Source organism: Tursiops truncatus, chromosome 19 (assembly GCF_011762595.2).
Source record: "Tursiops truncatus isolate mTurTru1 chromosome 19, mTurTru1.mat.Y, whole genome shotgun sequence".
Classification (NCBI taxonomy): domain Eukaryota; kingdom Metazoa; phylum Chordata; class Mammalia; order Artiodactyla; family Delphinidae; genus Tursiops; species Tursiops truncatus.
Window position 1 is genome coordinate 30,397,472 of NC_047052.1, and position 22,211 is coordinate 30,419,682.

Consider the following 22,211-nt stretch of genomic DNA (forward strand, 5'->3'; position numbering starts at 1 on the left):
GGAAAACTCCTTATTCATTCAACCAACCAAAATTGATTACACATCTACTATTCATATAAGGCTCTAAGGACACTGAATTGAATAAGATAGACAAGATTCCTGTCCATGTGGGGTTGATGTTTGGGGCAGAGGAGAAAGAGAGAGGGAATAGACATTCATAAATAAGGCAATTTCAGACAGTGATGTTACTCAGCATTACATGGCTGCATGTAGTCTCAAAGGTTGTTAAACCACATGGAAGACAGTGGAGGGTACTGGTTTCAGAGGAGGTGAAGAATACCCTCTCGATGGGGGTAGAGGACGAATTTAGGTGGAGAGTTTCATGCCCTGACCTCTGCCACCACACCAGTTGACTGACCTTGGACAAATCACTTAATCCATCTGGAGGAATTAGATTAAATGGTCTCTAAGACTTTCTAGCCCTATGATTTTATATTCCACATTCTACGTATGAGCAAAATTTCACACACTGTGATGGTCAGGCCCAATCTAGTGTCCAAATACTTTCAGGTCCCACCCCTCAAGGGTTGGCTCATGATATTTACGCATTAGTATAAATCAAAGATATTTTCTAAGCGTTTCCTGACTCCACCTCTACAGTTTACCTAAGGCAAAAACCACAAGCTCAGATATTTATTGCCACAGTGCAGTGGCTACTGGCATGCCCAGACGAAGTTATGAAGTTGGCACTATCACCGGCCCTAGGGCAAAGGAAACCAAATATCAAGCTCAAGGTGATTAAGCAATTCAGAAATTAGTTAAATTCCCTCATTCAACAAACATTAATAAGAGACCGCAGGAAGCAAACTGGTCTGGCTCCTAAGGAAAAAAAGCAAGCGCGTGCGCACACACACGCTCTTCCCATAACCATAAGGACCCTGGTCTGCTGCAGACATGCTTAACCTGGGTTTCAAAGGCTCCACGAACCCTACGAAATTAAATGCCAAATTCGGGGTGTATGGGCATATTTCTAAGGAGAAAATCCATAGCTTTTATTAAATTCTCAAAAGGGTCGATGATGCATACTGAAGAAAGACACTTGAGGCAAGGTCTCTCTTTGAGCTGTCATGCAAATCCCCTTTATATAAACAAGGAAACTGAGGTTTAGAGAAGGTAACGTGCCAAGATGCAGCCCAGAAGCGGCCCAGCGAAACCTGAACCTTGATCTGACCGTGGCCAAAGTCTGTATTTTTTCCTGCGTGTCATGCACTCTCACACTGTTTTCATGGCTTACCAAAAATAAAAATAAATAGAAAAAGGCTGTTTAAAAGAATGAGTCAGTGAAGCCCCCAAGGACCATCATCATGTTCTGTCAGGGGCAAAGGCAGAGTCCAGCCCACAATTTCCTAGAAGCTGCAGAAGCCAACATTTCCATTTCTCAACTTCTGCCTCCGCCCCACTAGGATAAGATGACAAAAGAAGTACAAGAGCCCAAAGTAGGGGTTTATGATTTCAGAGATTCTTTCCCTGAAGAAGTCAAAGCACATGAATCTCCTCAGGCGGTCCGATCCCAAGGTCACTGTCTTGCACATCCCCAAGGCAGGAGTCGGGTAACTTTTTTCCACCCCTTGAATTTGGTGGGTTTGTGTATATCTCACCTTCTGAACTTTCCTCTGGGTTTAACTCTTGGCCTTGACCCCTCATATTCACAGAAACGGTTGTTTTCATTTCATGAGTCATATCAGGATGTATAAAAAGGCAACCTGAAAATCATGTATCAAACACGACAGAATTTGGAGGAAAGAAATATACACTAATGTTCTTTGGTGTAATGGACAGAACGTGGTCTTTGGAATCAGGATTAACCTTGGGTAAGTAACTTTACCTGTCAGAACCCTGATTATACAATTTCTAAAATAGGGATAATGATGTTTCAGACTTTAATAACCACAACTTTTTGGTGAGTGCCTACTTGTGCCATGCACTGTCCTAAGCTCTAGGGGTACATTTGCAAATGTAACAGATAAGGTTCCTTCCTTCATAAAGTGTATATTCTAAGTGGAAGAGAAAAATAGCCAAATAAATAAATATAAAATCATTTTAATAACACTAATCACATTAAAATAATAATAGCTAACGGTTCTTGGGCATATACAATGTGTCAGAAACTATTATGTCTTGACTTATTTAATTCTCATAATGGGGGGACATAAGATTATTATATCCATTTTCTAGAGGAGAAGACTAAAAGGTTACGTAACTTGCCCAAAGTCACACAGCCAGTGAGTGGCAGGGCCAACCAAGACTGAAACCCAGACCATCTGACAGCAGCAGAACCTCATTCTACACCTACACCAGGTAAATTAACGCAAATAAAATGCACGACACAAATAGAGGGAAGTTGCTGTAGCTTGGCTGGTCAGAGAAGCTACACTGAGCAGGTGTCATTTTAGGTAAGACACAAGTCACAAAAAGAAGCCAGGCCCAGAGTAAAGACCTAAAGAGAGTGTTCCAAGCAGGAAGAACAGCTGGTGCAAAGGCCCTGAGGAACAACCAGCCTGGGACAGAAAGAAGCCCAGCGGGTCTGAGCACAGTGGATGTGTTTGGGGAGTGCGGTAGATGAGTTCTCAGATACAGGCACAAGCCAGATGGCGTGGGGCGTTGTCAGTCAGAGCACAAAGATTTCACTCTGTGCTCAATGGGGAGTCATGGAAGGGCTTTAAGTGGGGAGGTGACACAATTTGATTTACATATTTAAAGTCTGAGTCCAACTGATGTGTGGAGAAGGAGAAGGCTGTGCAAAGTTGAAGTGGGGAGACCAGTTTGGGTGTATGGAAGTCCAAGCAAGAGATAAATGATGACTTGATCTATAGTAATAATAATAAAGGTGGAAAAAGCGCACAAGCTCAGGATGTATCAGAGAGACGCCATGAGGATTAGATGAGGATGGACAGAACACCTAGTAGAGTATCAGACACACAGCAGACATTTGCATACGTTAATTACCTTCCCTGTCTAACAGTAATGAGTAAGAGGCTTGGGATAAAACTATAAATCATACCCCAAATGACTAAGCCTCCCTGATTCCCCCGCCCCAATTTCTCCAAAGAAGCCCATAGCTCAGAGAGTACCCTGGGAATGCACCAAGTTCAAAACACAATGGAGAATTGATCTATTAAAGGAGCTGGACTGTTAAATTAAAACTGTTTCTGTGTGCCAAGCTGAAACACAAAGGAACTAGTCTTCTTCAACAATAAAGACCAGTTAAGAGGAGACTCCAGTTACACAATCTCCTCCTCTTCACCGTGAGGCACTTAGACGGAATTTTTTTTTAATAGAAAAGACAAACTCTTGAGTAAATGTAATAATTGTCTCAATAATGTGCCCCAACCACCCAAGAAGTTAAAAAAAAAAAAAAAAGGAAAAAAAGAAACTGGAAAATTGGGATTCTTCTATTACAGGATCGGTTCATTGCTGTCTCAAGTGTAGGCTATATTCACCCCAGAGATGGGATGATGCTATTTTCAAGATCTGACAGCCTGATAGCAATTCAAGAAGCAGAAAGATTACCTTCTAAGTATTAAAAAAAAAGAAAAGAAAGAAGCAAACAAGCTAATACAAAAATCAGAAGCTTGTCAATGAGGTCAACTGACTGAAATAATTTTCAGATGTTGCCCAAAATAGGTTCTTTTTAGAGAAGCCTTGCCTCAAAAATGTCCCAAACAGGCAGTCCTATGGTGATCTCAGTCATCTCAAACATAGCCCTTATTATATATTTTTCTCTAACAACAACAAAAACCACAACCAACTGATCTAAGGTAAACATTACTAATCACCGAAAATAGAGAATCTCCCTGTGTTTCCTAAACTCAAAAAACTCAAGCTCCAGGAATTAAACCCTCAGCTGAAAGCAAGCCCAGAAGAGGAGAGAAATTTTCTCCTCTGCATTCCCTCACTCAGGCAAAGCTCCAGAGTGGAGAAGAAATTAGCCTTGAAGCTAAAACCCATAAAATGGGACTTCCCTGGTGGCGCAGTGGTTGAGAATCCGCCTGCCAATGCAGGGGACACAGGTTCGAGCCCTGGTCCAGGAAGATCCCACATGCCATGGAACAACTAAGCCTGTGAGCCACAACTACTGAGCCTACGCTCTAGAGCCCATGAGCCACAACTACGGAGCCCACATGCCACCACTACTGAAGCCCACGCCTAGAGCCGGCGCTCCGCAACAAGAGAAGCCACCACAATGAGAAGCCAGTGCACCACAATGAAGAGTAGCCCCCACTCGCCACAACTAGAGAGAATCCCATGCGCAGCAATGAAGACCCAACGCATCCAAAAATAAATTAATAAATAAAATTTAAAAACAATAAAACCCATAAAACTCTTATTCCGTTCTTTGAATTTTTAACCATTCAAATCTTCTAACTGCTCTAGCGCAATGGTTCAACAAAAGATCTGCAAGATCAATACTATTTTCATAATACTATCATTTGCTTTTTTCACTGTGTTGACGTTTGCACAGATGGTTCAAAAGAATGGTGAGTAATGCTACAGGTACCTTAGCACAAATCAAGCCAAGAGCACCAAACTGCACTGGTAATCACTGTATTCTTCACACCACGCAGTCCAGTAAAAAGAGAAAAGAGAGCTAGTTTCACGTGAGAATGCCCCTGATGAAGCAGTAAGAAAATATTAACTTTATTAAAACTCATGTGTGAAGTAAGCTGTCTTTCTTTTTAGTATTCTGTGTGACAAAATGGGAAGTATACAGAAGCACTTCAAAGTAAAATGGTTGTCTCAAAGAAAAGTACTTGTGTGATTATTTGAGTCGTGGACTAATAAACTAGCCACTTTTTTCATGGAACACCATTTTTACTTGAGAAAATGACTGACAAACAAAACATGGTTAGTCAGACTTTATAATCCGGCAAACATTTTCTCAAAAATAAATGAAGCGAGGGACTTCTCTGGTGGCGCAGTGGTTAAGAATCCACCTGCCAATGCAGGAGACACGGGTTCAAACCCTGGTCCAGGAGGATCCCACACGCCACGGAGCAACTAAGCCCACGCGTTCTAGAGCCCGTGTTCCGCAACAAGAGAAGCCACCGCAATGAGTAGCCCGTGCACCGCAACGAGGAGTAGCCCCGGCTCGCCACCAACTAGAGAAAGCCGGCGTGCAGCAACAAAGACCCAACGCAGCCAAAAATAAATTAATTAATTTTAAAAAATTAATGAAGTGAGCCTGTCATTTCAACTGGCCATATTTGCTGCCAATGATGAAATTTGAGTTTTCAAGCAAAAATTGGAAATTTTGAAAATCTGTATTTCTCACCTTGCCCTTGACAACTTCCTAATACTTAAGGACTTTTCTGATAAGATCAATGGTGATATTAATGAATGTGACTTTTGACATTGTCTTGACAACTTCCTAATACTTAAGGACTTTTCTGATAAGATCAATGGTGATATTAATGAATGTGGCTTTTGACACTGTATAATGAAATGTGTCCACATGTGCAAGATCTGCATAATTTAGTGAACCAGTAATTTTCCAGCTGACTAAAGCCTGATGTTACAAAATCATGCATGAGTAAGAGATCCATCCAAAGTGTGAAATAGATCAACAGGCAATATAACAGAGGAGGAAAGGATAATTGATATGGTCTCAGACGCTACGCTGCAAATAACCTTTAAGAAACTATGACTTGTTGAATTTTGGTGTAATATCAAAGAGGAATATTTACATTTCATAGCTGACGAAGCAGTTAATATACTCCCCTTTCCATCAGTGTTTGTGTCAGGCTGGGTTTTGTTCATATACTTCAACCAAACCAACACACTGCAACAAAATACACCTAATGAGAAGCCAGCTTCTATTAAGCTACACATTAAAGAGATTTGCAAAAATATAAAACAATGCCACTCTTCTTGCTAATTTTTTGTATTGGAAATATGTATTTTTCATTAAAATATTATTTAGGTTAACATGTGGTGGATTTTTTTTGCTATTTTTAATGAATTAATAAATATGTCTATATTTTTCAATTTTAGTTCCTAATATGGTAAATATCAATAGATATAGCCCATGTAAACAAAAGCTTTTTGGGGTCTTCAACAATTTTTAGCAGTAAAGTCAGCCCTCCATATCCATGGGTTCTGCATCCGCAGATTCAACCACAGATCAAAAACGATCAGGGGGGAAAAATTCCAGAAAGTTCCAAAAAGCAAAATTTGTAGGTTATATACAAAACCTATGCCATTTTATATAAAGACTTGAGCATCCTTGGATTTTGGTACCTGCAGGGGGCCCTGGAACCAATCCCCCACAGATACTGAGGGCCGACTATATAAGTCTAAAAGGCTCCTGAAGCCAGTAAGTTAAGAATTTTTGGCTTAGAACAAATATATAATAGCTGCCTTTTTCACACACACACCCTGCACAAACAAAAAGCAGAAAGAAGACAAACTGAATTTCTTTGGACTCTATTGTGCAATTTACTTAAGACCCATGGGCCTTGCTAATTTGCATGTCTGATTTACTCCAAATCCTTTCCTCCTCCTACTCTCTGGCAAGAAACCACAGATAAATTCCATTGCTATTTCACAACCCCCTGTTAAGCAAACTGCCATGCAGTGGTATAGACATGGAGCTCATCCAGCCTGGCAAACAGGGAGAAAGAGCTCCAGGGCTTTCCAGCCAAGGGCCCTTTTCAAACATTAAATCCACAAAGCACGGCATTAGCTTGCTCAAAGCAAATAGTTAATTTGTCCTTTCACAGGAAATCAAAAGCACAAAATCACACAGCTAGAGCACTGCTTCAGCCCCCGCACTAACCCTTCACCATCCCCCTTTTCCCAGACAAGTAAATGTCTAAACCATTAAGAATCAACAAGTCAATCAATCCATAACAAATATTTATACTGTCTACATGGAAAAAAAAAAAAGAGGATATATACAGTCACAAAAAGAAAACTAACAATACCAGTAAAAAAAAAAAAAAAGCCCAAGTAAACTGTGCTATGTAAGTGTGAAGAAAGGACAAAATAAAAAATAAAAAAAATACGCACCAACATGACCAAGTGCATGAACAAATGGGAAGAAGAAAGTAGAAAATTAAATACAGGTACTAAGCGTGGCAAAGCTGAAAAATTAGTAAAGGACAGGATTCTCAGACATCAGCAATTGGACCTTTTGGCTAAAATTCCATTTCAACAGGGGGAAAATGGAAGATGACATTAGAATGATAGATTGTACCCAGATTACGGAAGGTCCTGAAAGTCAGGCCAGCTGGTCTATCCTACATGTAATGAGGAGCCACGAAAAGGCTTTTGAGAAGGACAGGAACACAATGGAAGTGTGCTATTTTATTTGCTGTTTTGTTTTTTAAACATTAATCTATTAATAATATGGTCTAGTTAAAAGAAACCAAGACAAGAGGTTGGGGCGCCAGATAAGGAGACTAAAAAGCACAGGCAGACATGAGCTGGGCTTGAACAAGGAGATGGCGATGGAAATGAAAAAGCACCAAGAGCTACATCGAGGTAGGTAAACCTGGAACCTAATCTGGTGCCAAGAGTATAAAAGAAGGTGGGACCACACACAGAAATAAAGAAGTCAAGGTCACTAACAACACATCTACTGAAGGCCTACTAAACTTCTTGCTGTGCTAGGCTATAAATGAAATACTGATTTGGAGGTAAAGATATGAGATTTTAAACATGCCGAGGGAGAGGGGTATGGATACGATGGACTGGCACTCAGCAGCCTTCCAATGTCCTATCACGGTGCCTTCCTATGCTGCAGAGGATGGAAAGCTAAAAACTACATTTCCCCTTTGCAGCCAGGGGTTCTGGATGAGGATACGGCTCTACCAGTTACAAGGCTCCGTATGAGATTTAGAAGGCAGAACTAAAATGGAGGCCATCTTCTTCCTGTTTTGACTCTTTCTGTAGGCTACACAGTCGTGGAAACATTGAAGATTTCTGCAACAGTATTCCAGGATCTGGCCAATAGCTTTGAGGTTATCCAATGGCTTCCTGATCCCTGGCCTTCTTGAGTGTTACAGATCAGCAGTCCACCTGGTAGGCCAGTCTGTTTCAGAAGGCCACCTCCAGAGGTTCAGTCTTCCATTTCTCTGGTCCTCTCAATGACTTTGTAAGAATCTATTTTCCTATCTTACATGATTTCTGCTTCCTGCAACTAAATGCAGACACATTAAGTGGGTTTAAATAAGGGCAGAACAACTAAGTAAAAGTATTTGATACATAGTTTTTAAAATGTAAGTAAAACTTGGGAACAAAGCCAGACAGAGCATAGAAACTAGGTATTACCTGCACAGATGCAGCAGTCAGAGACCCCAGACTATGTTAATCCAGTCTCTAAGATTTCCACAACTCATCTTGGGAATCAACAAAGAAAAATCCTCTTAGCTTTCTTAAGGAATTATATCAACATCTTACATTTATCTGGAGCTTCGAATATGAGTAAAGGCATTTTGAGGAGTTTTCACTTCATTTTACCTGGCAGAGGATACCAAAAGGGTGGGTATCATCATCTTAATTTTTAAAAATGAGAGAACCAAAGCACAGAGAAGGTAAACAATCTGCCTAAGGTCAGAGAGGTGGTAAGTTATTGGTCCAACTAAAGTATTTCCTGCTTTCAACCTATTTTCTCTTGTTTGGTCTTCTGTCAGTTAACTCTAACCATGTCCTAAAGTAAATGTTAAAATTGTTGGTGTGGAAATATTAGGAGCCTAAGAGGGCTTGTAAAACCGCAGAGAATTCAATGGGGCCTAACTTACAACCATGGAAAAAATTAAAATCCCATGTGTAATTTTCTTCTCCAATTTTAACCTAAAATGTGGTGTCTGTGGCAGACCCACTGTTCCTATGACACACTTCCAACACACACAGTCTGGGTAGCAAGTGTCATCCAACCATTCAGGCAGCTAGTCATTTATTTTCCTATCATTCTAAGAGATGGAAAATTAACAGTGTTGTGTTTACAAACCGTCACTGGGCTATTACATAAAAGCTCAAATATGTTTACCTTACTCACACCTCCGGTATGAAGAAGCTCAAAAGCAAGTTAATATAAACCGATTCTGAGCAAATGTGCAGAAAGTAGCCCTGTTAGAAAGAGGTTAAGCTTTGACCTTCCCAACTTTTCCCGCAGAATGTACAATCCATCACGTACAGGGAAGATGTGAGGTGTTGGTAAGTACCCCTGTTAGTGAGAAATTCTGCTAATTATTACACCAAATAAGCATAGTTAACAGGCCATGGCCACAAGAGGGCCATGTTTCAGGGTATTAAACAGCTGCGTAGGGGTGGAGATGAATATATTACACTATGCCCTCTACCAATAAAACAATTTCCCCGACACCTAGAAAGCCAGTCGGCTGAAGCAATAACACAAGGGTTCCAGGACTCTGCTATGTGAAGAAACGATGCTTCAGTGCCATCTAGTGACTTGTGCCTTTTAAGTTGCAGAGTTCGGGCAACTGGCGATACCTAAGCTTGGAAGTACGAAAAGGAAACAGGAATAGAAGATATGGAATTTTGAAGGCCTCTCAAACTAAATACTTGCTTTTTAAAACACACATATATTCTTTTCTTTTCTTTCTTCCTCCACCTCTGGAAAAGACAGCAGAGAGGTAGGAAATTAAGACCAAATAAAACCAAAGGCCTTGAACCCATAAGGCAGATACAGAAATTAGCACACTCTACGTAATATATTAGCATACTCTATGTAATATATTAGCATAATGCAAATAATTTTTTAAGAAGGTAGGAAAACTTACCAATCTATAGAAAGAGTTATCTGACAATACCTTTGAGGAGTTCCATTCCACCCTCTGACCCAAAATTACCTTTCCCATAGAGACTGTTTCCAGGCTGTTGACTTCTAACATTGTACCAGCTAGATACACTGAATACTCCGTACAAATATAGTGTATTCCCAAAACACTGCCACAGAAATCCATTTCTTTCTCATGCTAATGGTGAAAAGAGAGCTGAACTACATTGCTGCAGATACAGTAATGAACAAAAAGCAAAGTCACTGTCTCCTGGAGTTCACATTCTAATAGAGGAAGGTAGACAAAAAAACAAACAAGAAAATATATACTATATCAGATGATGATAAGGACATCAAGAAAAATAAGACAGCGTAAAGGCATAAAGAAGGCCATCAGGCAATGAGATGGACAGTGCTATTTTAGGGTAATCAGGGAAAGCCTCCTGAGAATGTAAAGCTTAAATAGAGACCAAAAGGAAGTGAGGTAACCAGCCATGCAAATATCTGAGGGAAGAAAGTTCTAAGAGAGAACCGCAAGTACAAAGGCCCTGAGGCAGGAAGCAGTTGCCTTGTCTAACAACAGGATGGAAGGGGGGCACATCATACAGAAAGCCAGAAGGGTTTGTGGTTGTTTTTCTTTTTTTTTTTAATAGCAGTTTCATTGAGATGTAATTCACATACCACATAATTTGCCCTTTTAGAGTTTATAATTCAGAATGTATATGCACAGAGTTATGCGATCATCACCACAGCTTAATTTCAGAATATTTTCATTACACCAAAAAGAAACCCTGTACCATTAGCAGACGCTCCTCATTCCTCTCTCTCCAGCCCCTGGCAACCACTAATCTACTTTCTGTCTCTATGGATTTGCTTATTCTGGATATGAAATCATATAATATGTGGCTTTTTGTCACTGGCTTCTTTCACTTAGCATAATGTTTTCAAAATTCACCCATTTGTAGTATGTGTCAGTACTTCATCGTTTTACTGCTAAATATTCCACTGTATGGATATACCACATTTTGATTATCCATTTATCACTGAAGGACATTTGGGTTGTTTCCACTTTTTGGCATATTGGCATTTTTGGCATTATGAGTGATGCTGCTATGAACTTGCACGTGTGAGTTTTGTACGGACATACATTTCCATTTATCTTGGGTAACTAGGAGTGGAGCTGCTGGATTATAACATTATGAGAAACCATAAAAAGGTTTGAGCGGAGGAATGATATGATGTGAATTTTTTTTTTAAATACTTGCTTTGGTTGCTGCACATAGAGAGAGGCAGGGCAAGATGCAGGGAGACTACTTAGGAAGCCATGGCAAGGATCCAGGAGAGAGATGCTAGTAGCCTGGAGAAGAATGGCAGAGGCAGGGGTTGTGAGGAGTGGCTGGATTCTAAATACACTTTGAAGACACAGGAGACAATTTGCTAACAGTTAAGACATGGGATATAAAAATGAGAGTCAAGGATGTCTCTGAGATTTTTGGCCTGAGCAACTGGAAGCATGAAATTGCCGTCCACTGAAGTGGAGATGACTGTAGGAGGAACAAGAAATATGAGTTCACTTCCCACTCCCTTCCTGGAGGGAAGTTCCCCCCTGCTCCACTCACAGGGGTCCCTGCAATGCCTGATCAGAAGCAACAGCCCTATTTCTTATTTTGCCTATGCCTTTCAAGAAAGTCTATGCCATAGCTCCAACCTACATCAAAGTCTCTTCTGAGCTATTCTGCACATTTTGTTTTTTGTAATCAACAAATCAAATTCCAATTGGCAGGACTGAGCAAAAAAACAAGAACCGAAAGCTACTGCAATGAAATAACCCATGACAGGATCCATCATAAGAAGTGGTTTTTGAAACTACATTTCCCAATTCCCTGGCAGTCCAGTGGTTAGGACTCAGCACTCTCACTGCCAGGGGCCCAGGTTCGATCCCTGGCTGGGCAGCTAAGACCCTGTAAGCCACGTGGCACAGCCAAAAGAAAAAAAAGTATTAAAAAAAAAATCCTGGGCTTCACTGGTGGCGCAGCGGTTGAGAGTCCGCCTGCCGATGCAGGGGACACGGGTTCGTGCCCCAGTCCGGGAAGATCCCATATGCCGCGGAGCGGCTGGGCCGGTGAGCCATGGCCGCTGAGCCTGCACATCCGGAGCCTGTGCTCCGCAACGGGAGAGGCCACAGCAGTGAGAGGCCCGCGTACCGCAAGATAAAAACAAAAAAACCTACATCTCCCAAATGCCCATTCAGAAGTGCCTCACTTTGGAAGAACAGGAAAATTTAGGAAGAGGAAACCATGGTCCGAGAGGCCAGGGATGACTCAAAAGGAAGACCAATCCAACCCTAGCCTTCAAACATGACTGGCAAAAAGAGAAGGCACTTTTCCTCTCTGTCATCTCCAAGACCAAGAACCTGGGTTATTAAATGCAGTATAATTTATGTTCTTAGATATCACAGCAACAAATATTTTATTAGAAATGAAGGGGGTGGAGAGAAGAGCCTAAGGGGAAAACATGAGTTCAAAATGCAAAATGTGTTTAGTCAACCCCATCACACACCTTTTCAAAGCAACTAAAATGTGTCGCCATACACTAAGACTCAACAACAGGACTGTTTTAAGATCATCTAAGCATGATCACTAATACTTTTGAAGGCCCCATCTCAACAGCCAAATAAACATATTAAGTTGTACCCATATGTCACATTAAAGTTTCTTTGCAATAGAAAAATATGAGGGGATTTTTAACATTTTCCATTTGAATTCATTGGGCTTTGAGAAGCTCATTTATGATTGACTATAATCTCAACAATCATCGGGCATACTTGGGAATTCCTGAGAAATCAGAAAATCCAACTTACAAATTAATCTCAAATTTAATAACATTTGATGAATACTAAATTAACAACTTATGGAGCTGACAGAGGCTACCTTTAATAAACACCGAATGAAACACATACTCATTTCAATTCTGCAATTTTATGTTTGTAATTTGGAGTCAACGCATGTTTTTCAAGTCTTGTACATTTTTACAGACCCCTGAAAAACTCTGGGGCCGAGACTGGTAGCTGCTAAGTTCTGGCCAACAGAATGTGAAAGGAAGTGATGAGTGCCATTTCCGGGTTTGGCCCACACAAAACTCCTAAGCATTTTTCTGCATGTTCTCCTCCCCTTCTGAGTGGCTAGAAGGGAGATAACCTCAGGTGACCTTACAAGCAATGTACTGAAGATGGCAGAACCTCCTCCAGCCTGCATCATTTAAATGAACACATGCAGGAAGCCATCCCACCAAGCCATTTCCCTACTCATTACTGTTACATCAGCAATAGAAATACCTCAGCAAGAAATACATTTTTATTATGTCCAAGCCATTATATAGTATTTTGATATGATTTTTGTTACAGCGGTAACCTACCTTAACTAATATAAATCCGCAAGGCTAGACACAATGCCTAAACGTCCTGTAGATAAATGACCCTGTTTAATGATTTACACCTTCATCTTTTTTATTTGTGCAATTACTAATTCCTAATAAAAATAATAACTAACACTGTATAGCAGTTACCATGTATTTCGTTTGGTTCTAAATGCTTTATGTAAATTAACTCATCTGACCTTCATAACAACCCTCCTTGTACTTACTATAATTATCCTTACTTGACAGATAATGATACAGGTCAAAAGAAATTAAGTAATCTGTCCAAGGTTACACAACTAGTAAGTAGCAGAGCCAGGACTCAAGGCCAAGTAGTATATGGAAGCGGCATCTATGCTTTTAGTCAGAATGCTATAAACATGGAGAAAGATGTAAAAACTTGAATTCCAAAGTAGCTTGATTTTCTTCTCTCTCTTGCACAAGAAGGCAAGATAAATGGGCCAACAGAATATTCAATACTACTCCTCCATGTTTGTCCCATACATGTTCATTTTTAACCTTCAAGAGGACTTCAGATAACTCAGGACAGTTATGATTTGCTCTGTCTAAATCCTGACTTTAAAAAGCCATCCGCTGCATATGTGAGTAGATGGATCCAAAAGTCAGTGGAATTATATACTCACTGGCATGAAAATGCAAGTATCTCTGGAAGCAGCTAATAAGTAAATCTGTACTCTTCCAAAGAAGCAAGGATTAACTTCATTGTGGGTTAAATTAGCTGAACATCAGAAAAGGACATCCAAAATAAACAGTCACGTGCTGGTGGTAGCCAGGGGTGATGTGACCGAAGACACACTTGACGAGGAATTCCAAATGTGGTCATGAACATTTTCCTGATTCAAAGTAAACAGAGAAATAAGGCAAGTTTTGACATGGACAAGCCATCTGAGATCATAAAAAAGCAGCAGCCTCACCAACAGGCCACAAGTCTAGATTAAATGAGTATTTCAGATGACTCATGAACCACCCGCAATATGACTCTGTACTCATGAGCCCAACAGAGGCCATTTCTCCACTTACAAAGCTGCCTGTCCATTCCACCAACGTTCTGCTGCACAGATTTGCCCCTTTGTGCAACAACCAGAGAATTTAAAAGAAGTATAAGATCCCCTTGGTACCAACTACTAGGATAAGACATAACTATCTAACTTCTACCTCATAGGAAGCCACAACCCCACTTCCCAGAACTGTCTCCCTAAAGGCAGAATTGACCAGCAGCCATGATGCTGAGTCAAGCGACATTTACCTATTCCTGTGCCCAGTACTGCACTAGAAATGTTAATATTTATTATCTCTTCTAACTGCAAAGAATTTGAAACCAGAGCTCTACCTGGCAGCTAACAGAGAAGACAGGCAGACATGGAAATGGCCAAAATTCATGCAGCTGCTTTTGTGAGTAACCAAGTGAAGGACCCAAGGATGTCAGGTACTTAGATCATTTTAGAAAAGACATGAAATTGGCTCTGACACTGCAAGTGTGGAAGGAAATCCCAAATGTCAGAGACATTAATCAGTCACTGAACATCTACCTAAATACTGTACTATGTGCCTAGGGCTGTGCCGGCTATTGGGGCTGACAGAAAAAGCAGCTAACATCTCATCACAGCAGCTAATAACAGCTAACATCAGTGCGCACTTACTATGTGTCAGGCACTATACTAAGTGCCTTAGCCTGTGTTAACACTTTTGAACCTCAAATCAACCCCATGAACAATCCGGCAAGAATTTCCAGACACAGGAGGAAAACATTGATACATGTCTTATTACAGTAGAAAGTCAAAACTTGAATATGAAACTATTATTTTTGGATGATTTCTAGGGATTCTTTACATCCTTTAGGCTACTAAACAATTTATCCCTTAATTGTTACTAAATTGTTCAAAATATCCTCAGAACCTGACTTGTAAATATTATAAAACCTAACCTGTAAATGGAGTATGTTGAATGCCACCACATCACAATAACCACAAAGAAACTATTTTCTTTGATGCAACATTAAAATTGAGGAGTCTCATGGGTTTAATAATGGCATCTTTAAAAGAGGCACCTTTTCCTGTTTAAAAAAAAAATCCATAAAGTGAGCCTTATTAGAAAGTAGCAGGAAAAAAAAAAAAAAGGAAAGTGAGAATACAGCATTTTAATAAGGAGTTTCACAGCAAAAAATTCAGCATGAACTCTACTGCTACTGAGAAGAAAGTAATTCTAAACAGTGTCAAAATTAGTCTTCATTTTTACTAAGAACAAAAGAGTTCCCATCTTTGAGGTCAGATTAAGGTAAGAGACAGGCTGGATTGAGCCATCCATCAGGTAAAATAAATGCTTCTGGACAGTGCCTAGACTAAACAGGGCCAAGAATTCCTAAGAAAAACACCGCTTGTAACAGTGGAGGTCAGCACAGAGGCCTGACCCAGCGGGGAGATGCCCTGTAGCTGTAGGTCTGGGGAAGGCTACCCTGCAAATTCTCATCAGACGCCTAATCAATATCACGCCTTAGGACCTGAACTGCTACTCTAAAATCAATATTACCTTTATTTTAAGTAGCAGGAGGAACAATGAGATGATCTTGTTCCTTATAAGTCTGTCATGGAAAATCTGGTTCATGGTGTGTGTCATCTTCTGTTTTTGCCTGGGAGGAACGCTTTTGTGGGGCTTGGAGACAGTCTGGTACTGAAACTCAGAGACAGGAAAGGTGAAGGGGTAACACTAACTCAGGAAAGCTGGGTCCTAAAGATTCCTTACAACCTAAGGAAGAACAAGGATTCACGAGGAGAGGAGTTCCCAGGCTTAAACCCATCGGCTCTACGCTGATGACTCAGAATTTCTCTCTCCAGCCCCGACCTCCAGATTCTCCCTGCGCCACAGCCTAAATGACGGCCCCAGATATGTGAACGTCCAAAGGAGAACACCTGATTTCACACCCACGGCTGCTTCTTCCTCAGTCTTCTGATCTCAGTAAATGGTCACAATGCAATCCATCAAGCTCAAAACATGGAATTTATCCCTGATTCCTCTTTTCTTTCAAAACCCTTTCAAACCCTGTCAGCTTTGCCTCTGAAATATATTCTAAATCCTTCCCCCTTCTCTCCACCTCCATAATCACCACCTGGGCCAAGCTATCAGCTTAGCTCTCCCCCTGATTTCTCTTCCTAATTCTACCCTGGCCCTCCACTATTCCCCACACAGCAGCCAGAGTGATCTTGACAAAATGCAGATCAGATCCCACCACACCACACACATACATACACATACACATACACACACGCGCGCGCGCACACAACCTTCCTCTTCAAACCCTCCAGTGGGCTCCCATCAGGTTTCTCATTAAACCCAAATCTTTACCATGGCCTAGAGGCCCTAAAGTGATCTGGCCTCATTCCTTCCCTCTTTTATCTCTTTCTCCTTAACGTCTGGCCACTGAGCATCTGAGTTCCTCCTATGTGCCGTGCCCCTGTGGCTGGAATGAACACCCTCCTTATCCTTCAGATCTCACATCAAAAGCCAACCTCAGACCACTCTCTCCACAGCAGGTCCCTTCCCTCAGTCACTGTACCATACTGTTTATCTAGTAAACATGGCCTTATTCACTATCATCTTAAATATTGTTTAGTGCCTTTCTTCCTCTAATAGAATGTTAACCTCCATCAGAGGAGGGACTTTGGTCTGTTTGTCACCACTGAATTCCCAGAGTACAGTATAGCACTGAGCATATATGGTCAGAGATAGAATTTAAGAACAGGTAAACCTTTGACGTGCCCTATACATGCCCTATAGAAATATCATACATTTCTAACATTTTGCACGTGAAAAGAGTGAGATGTTCAAGAAGACGCATAAAGAAATCAATTCTCAACTGTGCATATGCTCTCTAGACCAATTTTGAGCAGCAAATATGACAGTGGAAGTTCAGAAGAAGTCTCAAATTGCCAATATCATATTTGCCTCTACAGATCAGTGAATTCAATCCTTCCTTTCCCTTTCTGTCCATCACAACACAAAACACACACACACACACACACACACACACACACACACACACACACACACACATCTCACCAATCTCACGTAGTTCTCCCTCCACCAATCAAGAACTTCTAAACGTCTCACTTCCTCACTTCCGAGACAAAACCTTTTGGGTCTAACTGAAGAAGAAAGGAAAAGAAGCTAATGTTTATGGAGTATAACCCACATACCAAGTATTGTGCTGAATGCTTAGAAGCTTTTTCACTGGGACGTAAATTATCATTACCCCACTTTCAGAGATGAGAAAACTGAGTCAGGCCCATGATTTGCCAGAAGACAAATAAGTGGCAGAGGCAGGATTTAAATCCACATCATTCAAACCCTACCATCCCAATTCTTGCCAAGTCATCATTTTAGCAACAAAAATAATAAGCATACCAATATTATCTTACTTCTACTGTTTCAATTTGGGGATTAATACATCCTTGCACAAATAGGTCCATACCACATTTCACTGATAATGGATCCTTAGACCATAAACTTCTTTGTATGCAATGGAATCCCGCATTATAAATAGAAAACGCCTTTAAAAGTTGCCTTACTTATAATCTATGGACAAAATATTACAATTGTAGGCTTCCCTGGTGGCGCAGTGGTTGAGAGTCCGCCTGCCGATGCAGGGGACACGGGTTCGTGCTCCAGTCCGGGAAGATCCCACATGCCGCGGAGCGGCTGGGCCCGTGAGCCATGGCCGCTGAGCCTGCGCGTCCGGAGCCTGTGCTCCGCAGCGGGAGAGGCCACAGCAGTGAGAGGCCCGCGTACCACAAAAAAAAAAAAAAAAAAAAAAAACATATTACAATTGTAAAGGAAAGTTTCACCAAATTTCCCTTCCAACATTATTACTTTGACTTTACAAGTGACAGAAATTTGTCAGTTTAGGACAATGTGATCACAGGGACAAATAATTTTGTTTAGCATAACTCATCTCAAACATCCAGAGAGCTCATGACAGATACCAAAGTCAGATGATCCCCTTGAAAGGCCAATGTCTGTGTCCGTGGTCAATCTGAGCTTCCTTATTAATACATGATTCGATTCTAATACTGCTAAAAAGCAAAAGCAAAAACACTACATTAAAATAGCTCCCAGATACAATCTGCGGGTTTTTTTTTTACATATACCATGCGTAAAATTAAATTTAATAAATCAAATTATTTCTTGTCAACATTTATTCATCATCAACAATAAATATTTTCAATAATACTACATAATACCACAAAATCTAAAAAGGTTTATCACTATAAGAAAAATTTACATGCAAAGTACTGGCAGAGTGGCAAAACAAATTGGCCTGGCATGTTCACTTTAGCCCTTTTCTATACTGGAACTTATTCGAAATTCTCTAAATATATCAGCTCAGATAAATATCTCCCAAACCTTTACTAAGTAATCCATATACTGCTGCCATTATATTAACTTTCTCTGTGGATCATTGTTAAATAAATGCAACACAGGCCTATTTAAAATAGCATTGTATTAAAAATAGATAAATCACATATGTTGTTTGAAAATAACGTATTAGGCTATTTGGTTCTTTGCTATTCAAGTCTCTATTTTTACAGATAATAAAATGAGGGCTTTTAAGGCAAGTTTAATAATGAGATATTGATTAAATTAAAACCTTGAACTTGTGATGGCAAGAAACCATGACTTTAAATGGTCATGAATAGGGCTTCCCTGGTGGCGCAGTGGTTGAGAGTCCGCCTGCCGATGCAGGGGACGCGGGTTCGTGCCCCGGTCCGGGAAGATCCCGCGTGCCGCGGAGCGGCTGGGCCCGTGAGCCGTGGCCGCTGGGCCTGCGCGTCCGGAGCCTGTGCTCTGCAACGGGAGAGGCCACAGCAGTGAGAGGCCCGCGAACCGCAAAAAAATAAAATAAAATAAAATAAATGGTCATGAATATATATATACTTAAAGAATATATAAATGTATAACTGAATCACTTTGCTATACAGCAGAAATTAACACAACATTGTAAATCAACTATACTTCAAATTTTTTTTTAAAAAAGAAACCATGACTTTTTAGTCTCTTTTAAGGACTGATTAAAACTTGGCTTTTTGTAAGGTTACTGTCTACAAAAGGAGACTTGCTCTGGTGAAAAGCTACTGCAAACCACAAAATATCACCAAATCAACAACTCTTCTTTCCCTTCATTTTCTTTTTCCTTTCTTCCTTTCTCTCTCTCTTTTTTTTCTTTCTGTTTTGCTTTTAAGATCATAGAGTGGTGAGTTGTTTGGCATCAGGTTCAACCCCAAATGACAAAAACCCACCCACTCTCTTTCCCACCCTAGCATGCTCTCTGGGTATAAATATTTCATGGTATTACCATGATTCACTCAATGCTTATATTGTCTAATCAAGCCTCTATTTCTGTCTGTTAGATACTCTGGAGGATAGAGTTTTTGCATGTCTGCTGCTCAGCCACCTAAAGCCCTTGCTTCTCAAAGGTTCTTCAAAGTTCAGTAATTTATTAAACACTGTGCTGGGGTTGGTAAGCACTCACAGAAATGCATAACTACAGAATATGTGGAACTATTAAAGAGTTTCCTTAATAAAAAAGGTGACTTTAGATAAAATGACAGAATTGTTACTTATACTAGAGGGGCATACTCTCAACAACTGAAGCTATCCGAGGCTGAGAGGCATGAGCTAAGATGAACGCAAGTACCTGGTTACAGGTAACAGTCACTAAGCAAACGCACTGTGAAATAGAAGTCTAAAATCAGAACTCAAGTCCCAGATTTCCCCTTTTTCAGTATAATGACTGGTCAGGTCTCCAGTTCTCCTCTTTCTAAATACAACTGAAAATTTGCAATTTCAGTGAAATACTTTTGAAGCTGTAAGCCAATGATATTTTTAACTGAATGATATTACTCCCAAAGTCTACTCACTATGCTTATTCCTTCCTATTGACCTCTGAGCAATAGGTTGAGAGGACACTGCAACAGAATCACATAAAACACATACAGAAGCAAAGTAATAAAAAAAAAATTGAGTATATATTTTGACCAGCAAGTACTGAATTCAAATTCATCAGGAGCCATAGGGAATACATAAGCAGACTGCAACATCATTGTATGTTCACAGGCTACAAAACCTAGTTAGGTGACAATGCATAGAGCGAGACCCAAAACAGAATGAAATTCATTGCTAAATTGAGCGGGAGTCTTCGAGGGCCACGGTAGGTAGACCCAAGCCAATCTGAGCAACGGTAGTCAAGGAAGAAACTATTTTCTACTTATTACATTTTGTTTTCTTAATTTGATTTTCAAATAAACCTTAGGAAAAGAAACTCTGATACCCAGATGAATGATTAACACAACAAATTAACTTCCGGTTAAACATGGCAGATACAAAACATGCTCTTAGTCCCTCCTAAAATGTCACGAAAATGCCTGTAAAGAAATCAAAACAAAATAAGCCAAAAAACAAAAACAAAACAACAACACAAATCTTCAAGGACAAAGCGAATGAGAGAAAAGATAAGCAGATAAAAGATGTCAGCCCCACATTTTGGAAGATGAAAGGGGAGTGTTAAACTAATGTAATAGAACAGGAAAAGTTGAAGCCTACTGGCAGGGCAGGGGTTGAGGAAGAAAAGGGGAAGATGAATAAGGGTGGAGCTGATTCATTCCACCATCTCCAGAAAGGCTCAGGAATTACAGCAACCAGGTACCTCTGATGGCAGGTGCATTTCGGAAGTGGAGCTGAAAACAGGAAACCTGGTTAGAAGTCTATGAATAGAAATTAGACAGCATGTCCTTTCTCTGAATCCCAATCATCAGGTAGCCAGCACACAGCCCTGACCAAGCAAAAGATGGTTTACTGTCTGAAAGCAGTTGGCACAGGGAGTTCTGGAGTTTAAGTACCCAGCCCAGCTGAGGGCATAAGTAAGAGCTGCATGTCAGCTCTTAGGGGCTTCTCTTCTTCTCTGGGTACCTGTAACTTCATGAAGAAGGGCCTTGCTAGGGTCATTTTTCAGCTCTTGGGCTGGATACTCAGTGGGCTTTTTTTATTTCAAAATTCACATCTTATAGATCAAGAAAACTACCTTGTATTATTTCTTTGATAATTTCTTCCCTTCTGATATTTTTGGTTCTTACTCTACAACCCATATAATCATATATTGGACCACTTGGACTGACCCTAATTTTGTATCTTTCCTCTCTAATCTTCCATTGCATTGTTCTACTTTATTTTCTAATCCTATTGAAATTTTAACTTTTGCTATCATATTTTTAATTGGGTCTCTAAAGGCTCTCCCCCCACTTTTTAACATTTTACAATGGAAAATTTCAAGCACACAAAAATAGAATTACATAATAAGCCCTCATGTACTTATTACACAGCTCCAACAATTATCAACATTTTGCTAATCTTAACTTCTCTATTCCTTTACCCTACCTTTCCTTCTGAATTACCTCAAAGCAAACCTCAGGCATCATAATTCAATTGTAATTCTTCGGTATGTATCTCTAATACATAAGGACAACCTTTTTTAAAAAATATAATCACGATACACTATCACAACTAACAAACTTAACAATATGAATGCTCCTTTTTATTAATATCCTATTCCTGTTTCATATATGTAGCATCTTTCCTCATCTCTTTAAAAATATTAATCATCATTTGTTTCGAAGTTTTGTATTCTGTTCTCCACACTGGCCTATTTCTCCGGGTTCCCTTCCTTCTGTTGTTTGCTTTGTGTTGTCATTCTCTTTGGAGGCATTCCACACACAGTGGTGTTTCGTGATCCTTGCCTATCCATTCATAATTTCAAGTGAGGCAAACCAAATGGGATTGAAAGCACTGTGTGCAGAAAATGAGCTTGTCAACTGGTGGACGCTGTTGTAGAGTTATATGACAGAAACCTGGTCTTTTCTTTAGATATCCCCAAATGTCAACCTACATATTTTTCTCTGGGCTGGTCAACTTCCTTGAAAAGGAATCCTCACATCTCCTTCTCTGGTGACATCAATTATATAATCTCTCTAAATAACAGAGACCACAAAGG

General features: G+C 40.2%; 1 protein-coding gene across 4 annotated transcripts in view; it reads right to left on the reverse strand.

Moving 5' to 3' along the window:
- Positions 1 to 22,211, reverse strand: part of FTO (FTO alpha-ketoglutarate dependent dioxygenase) — a 372,655-nt gene that overhangs the window by 302,644 nt on the left and 47,800 nt on the right. For 2 of the 4 annotated variants that reach the window (XM_073795580.1, XM_073795581.1), the window contains exon 1: positions 15,701 to 15,790. The exons of 1 other annotated variant lie outside the window; for it this stretch is intronic. In XM_073795580.1, the coding sequence (XP_073651681.1) occupies positions 15,701 to 15,787 (87 nt within the window). In that variant the 5' untranslated portion in view covers positions 15,788 to 15,790. Of the gene's footprint in view, positions 1 to 13,797; positions 13,884 to 15,700; positions 15,791 to 22,211 lie in introns of those variants that run through there. One more of the 4 variants, XM_019932533.3, reaches the window with a different exon arrangement.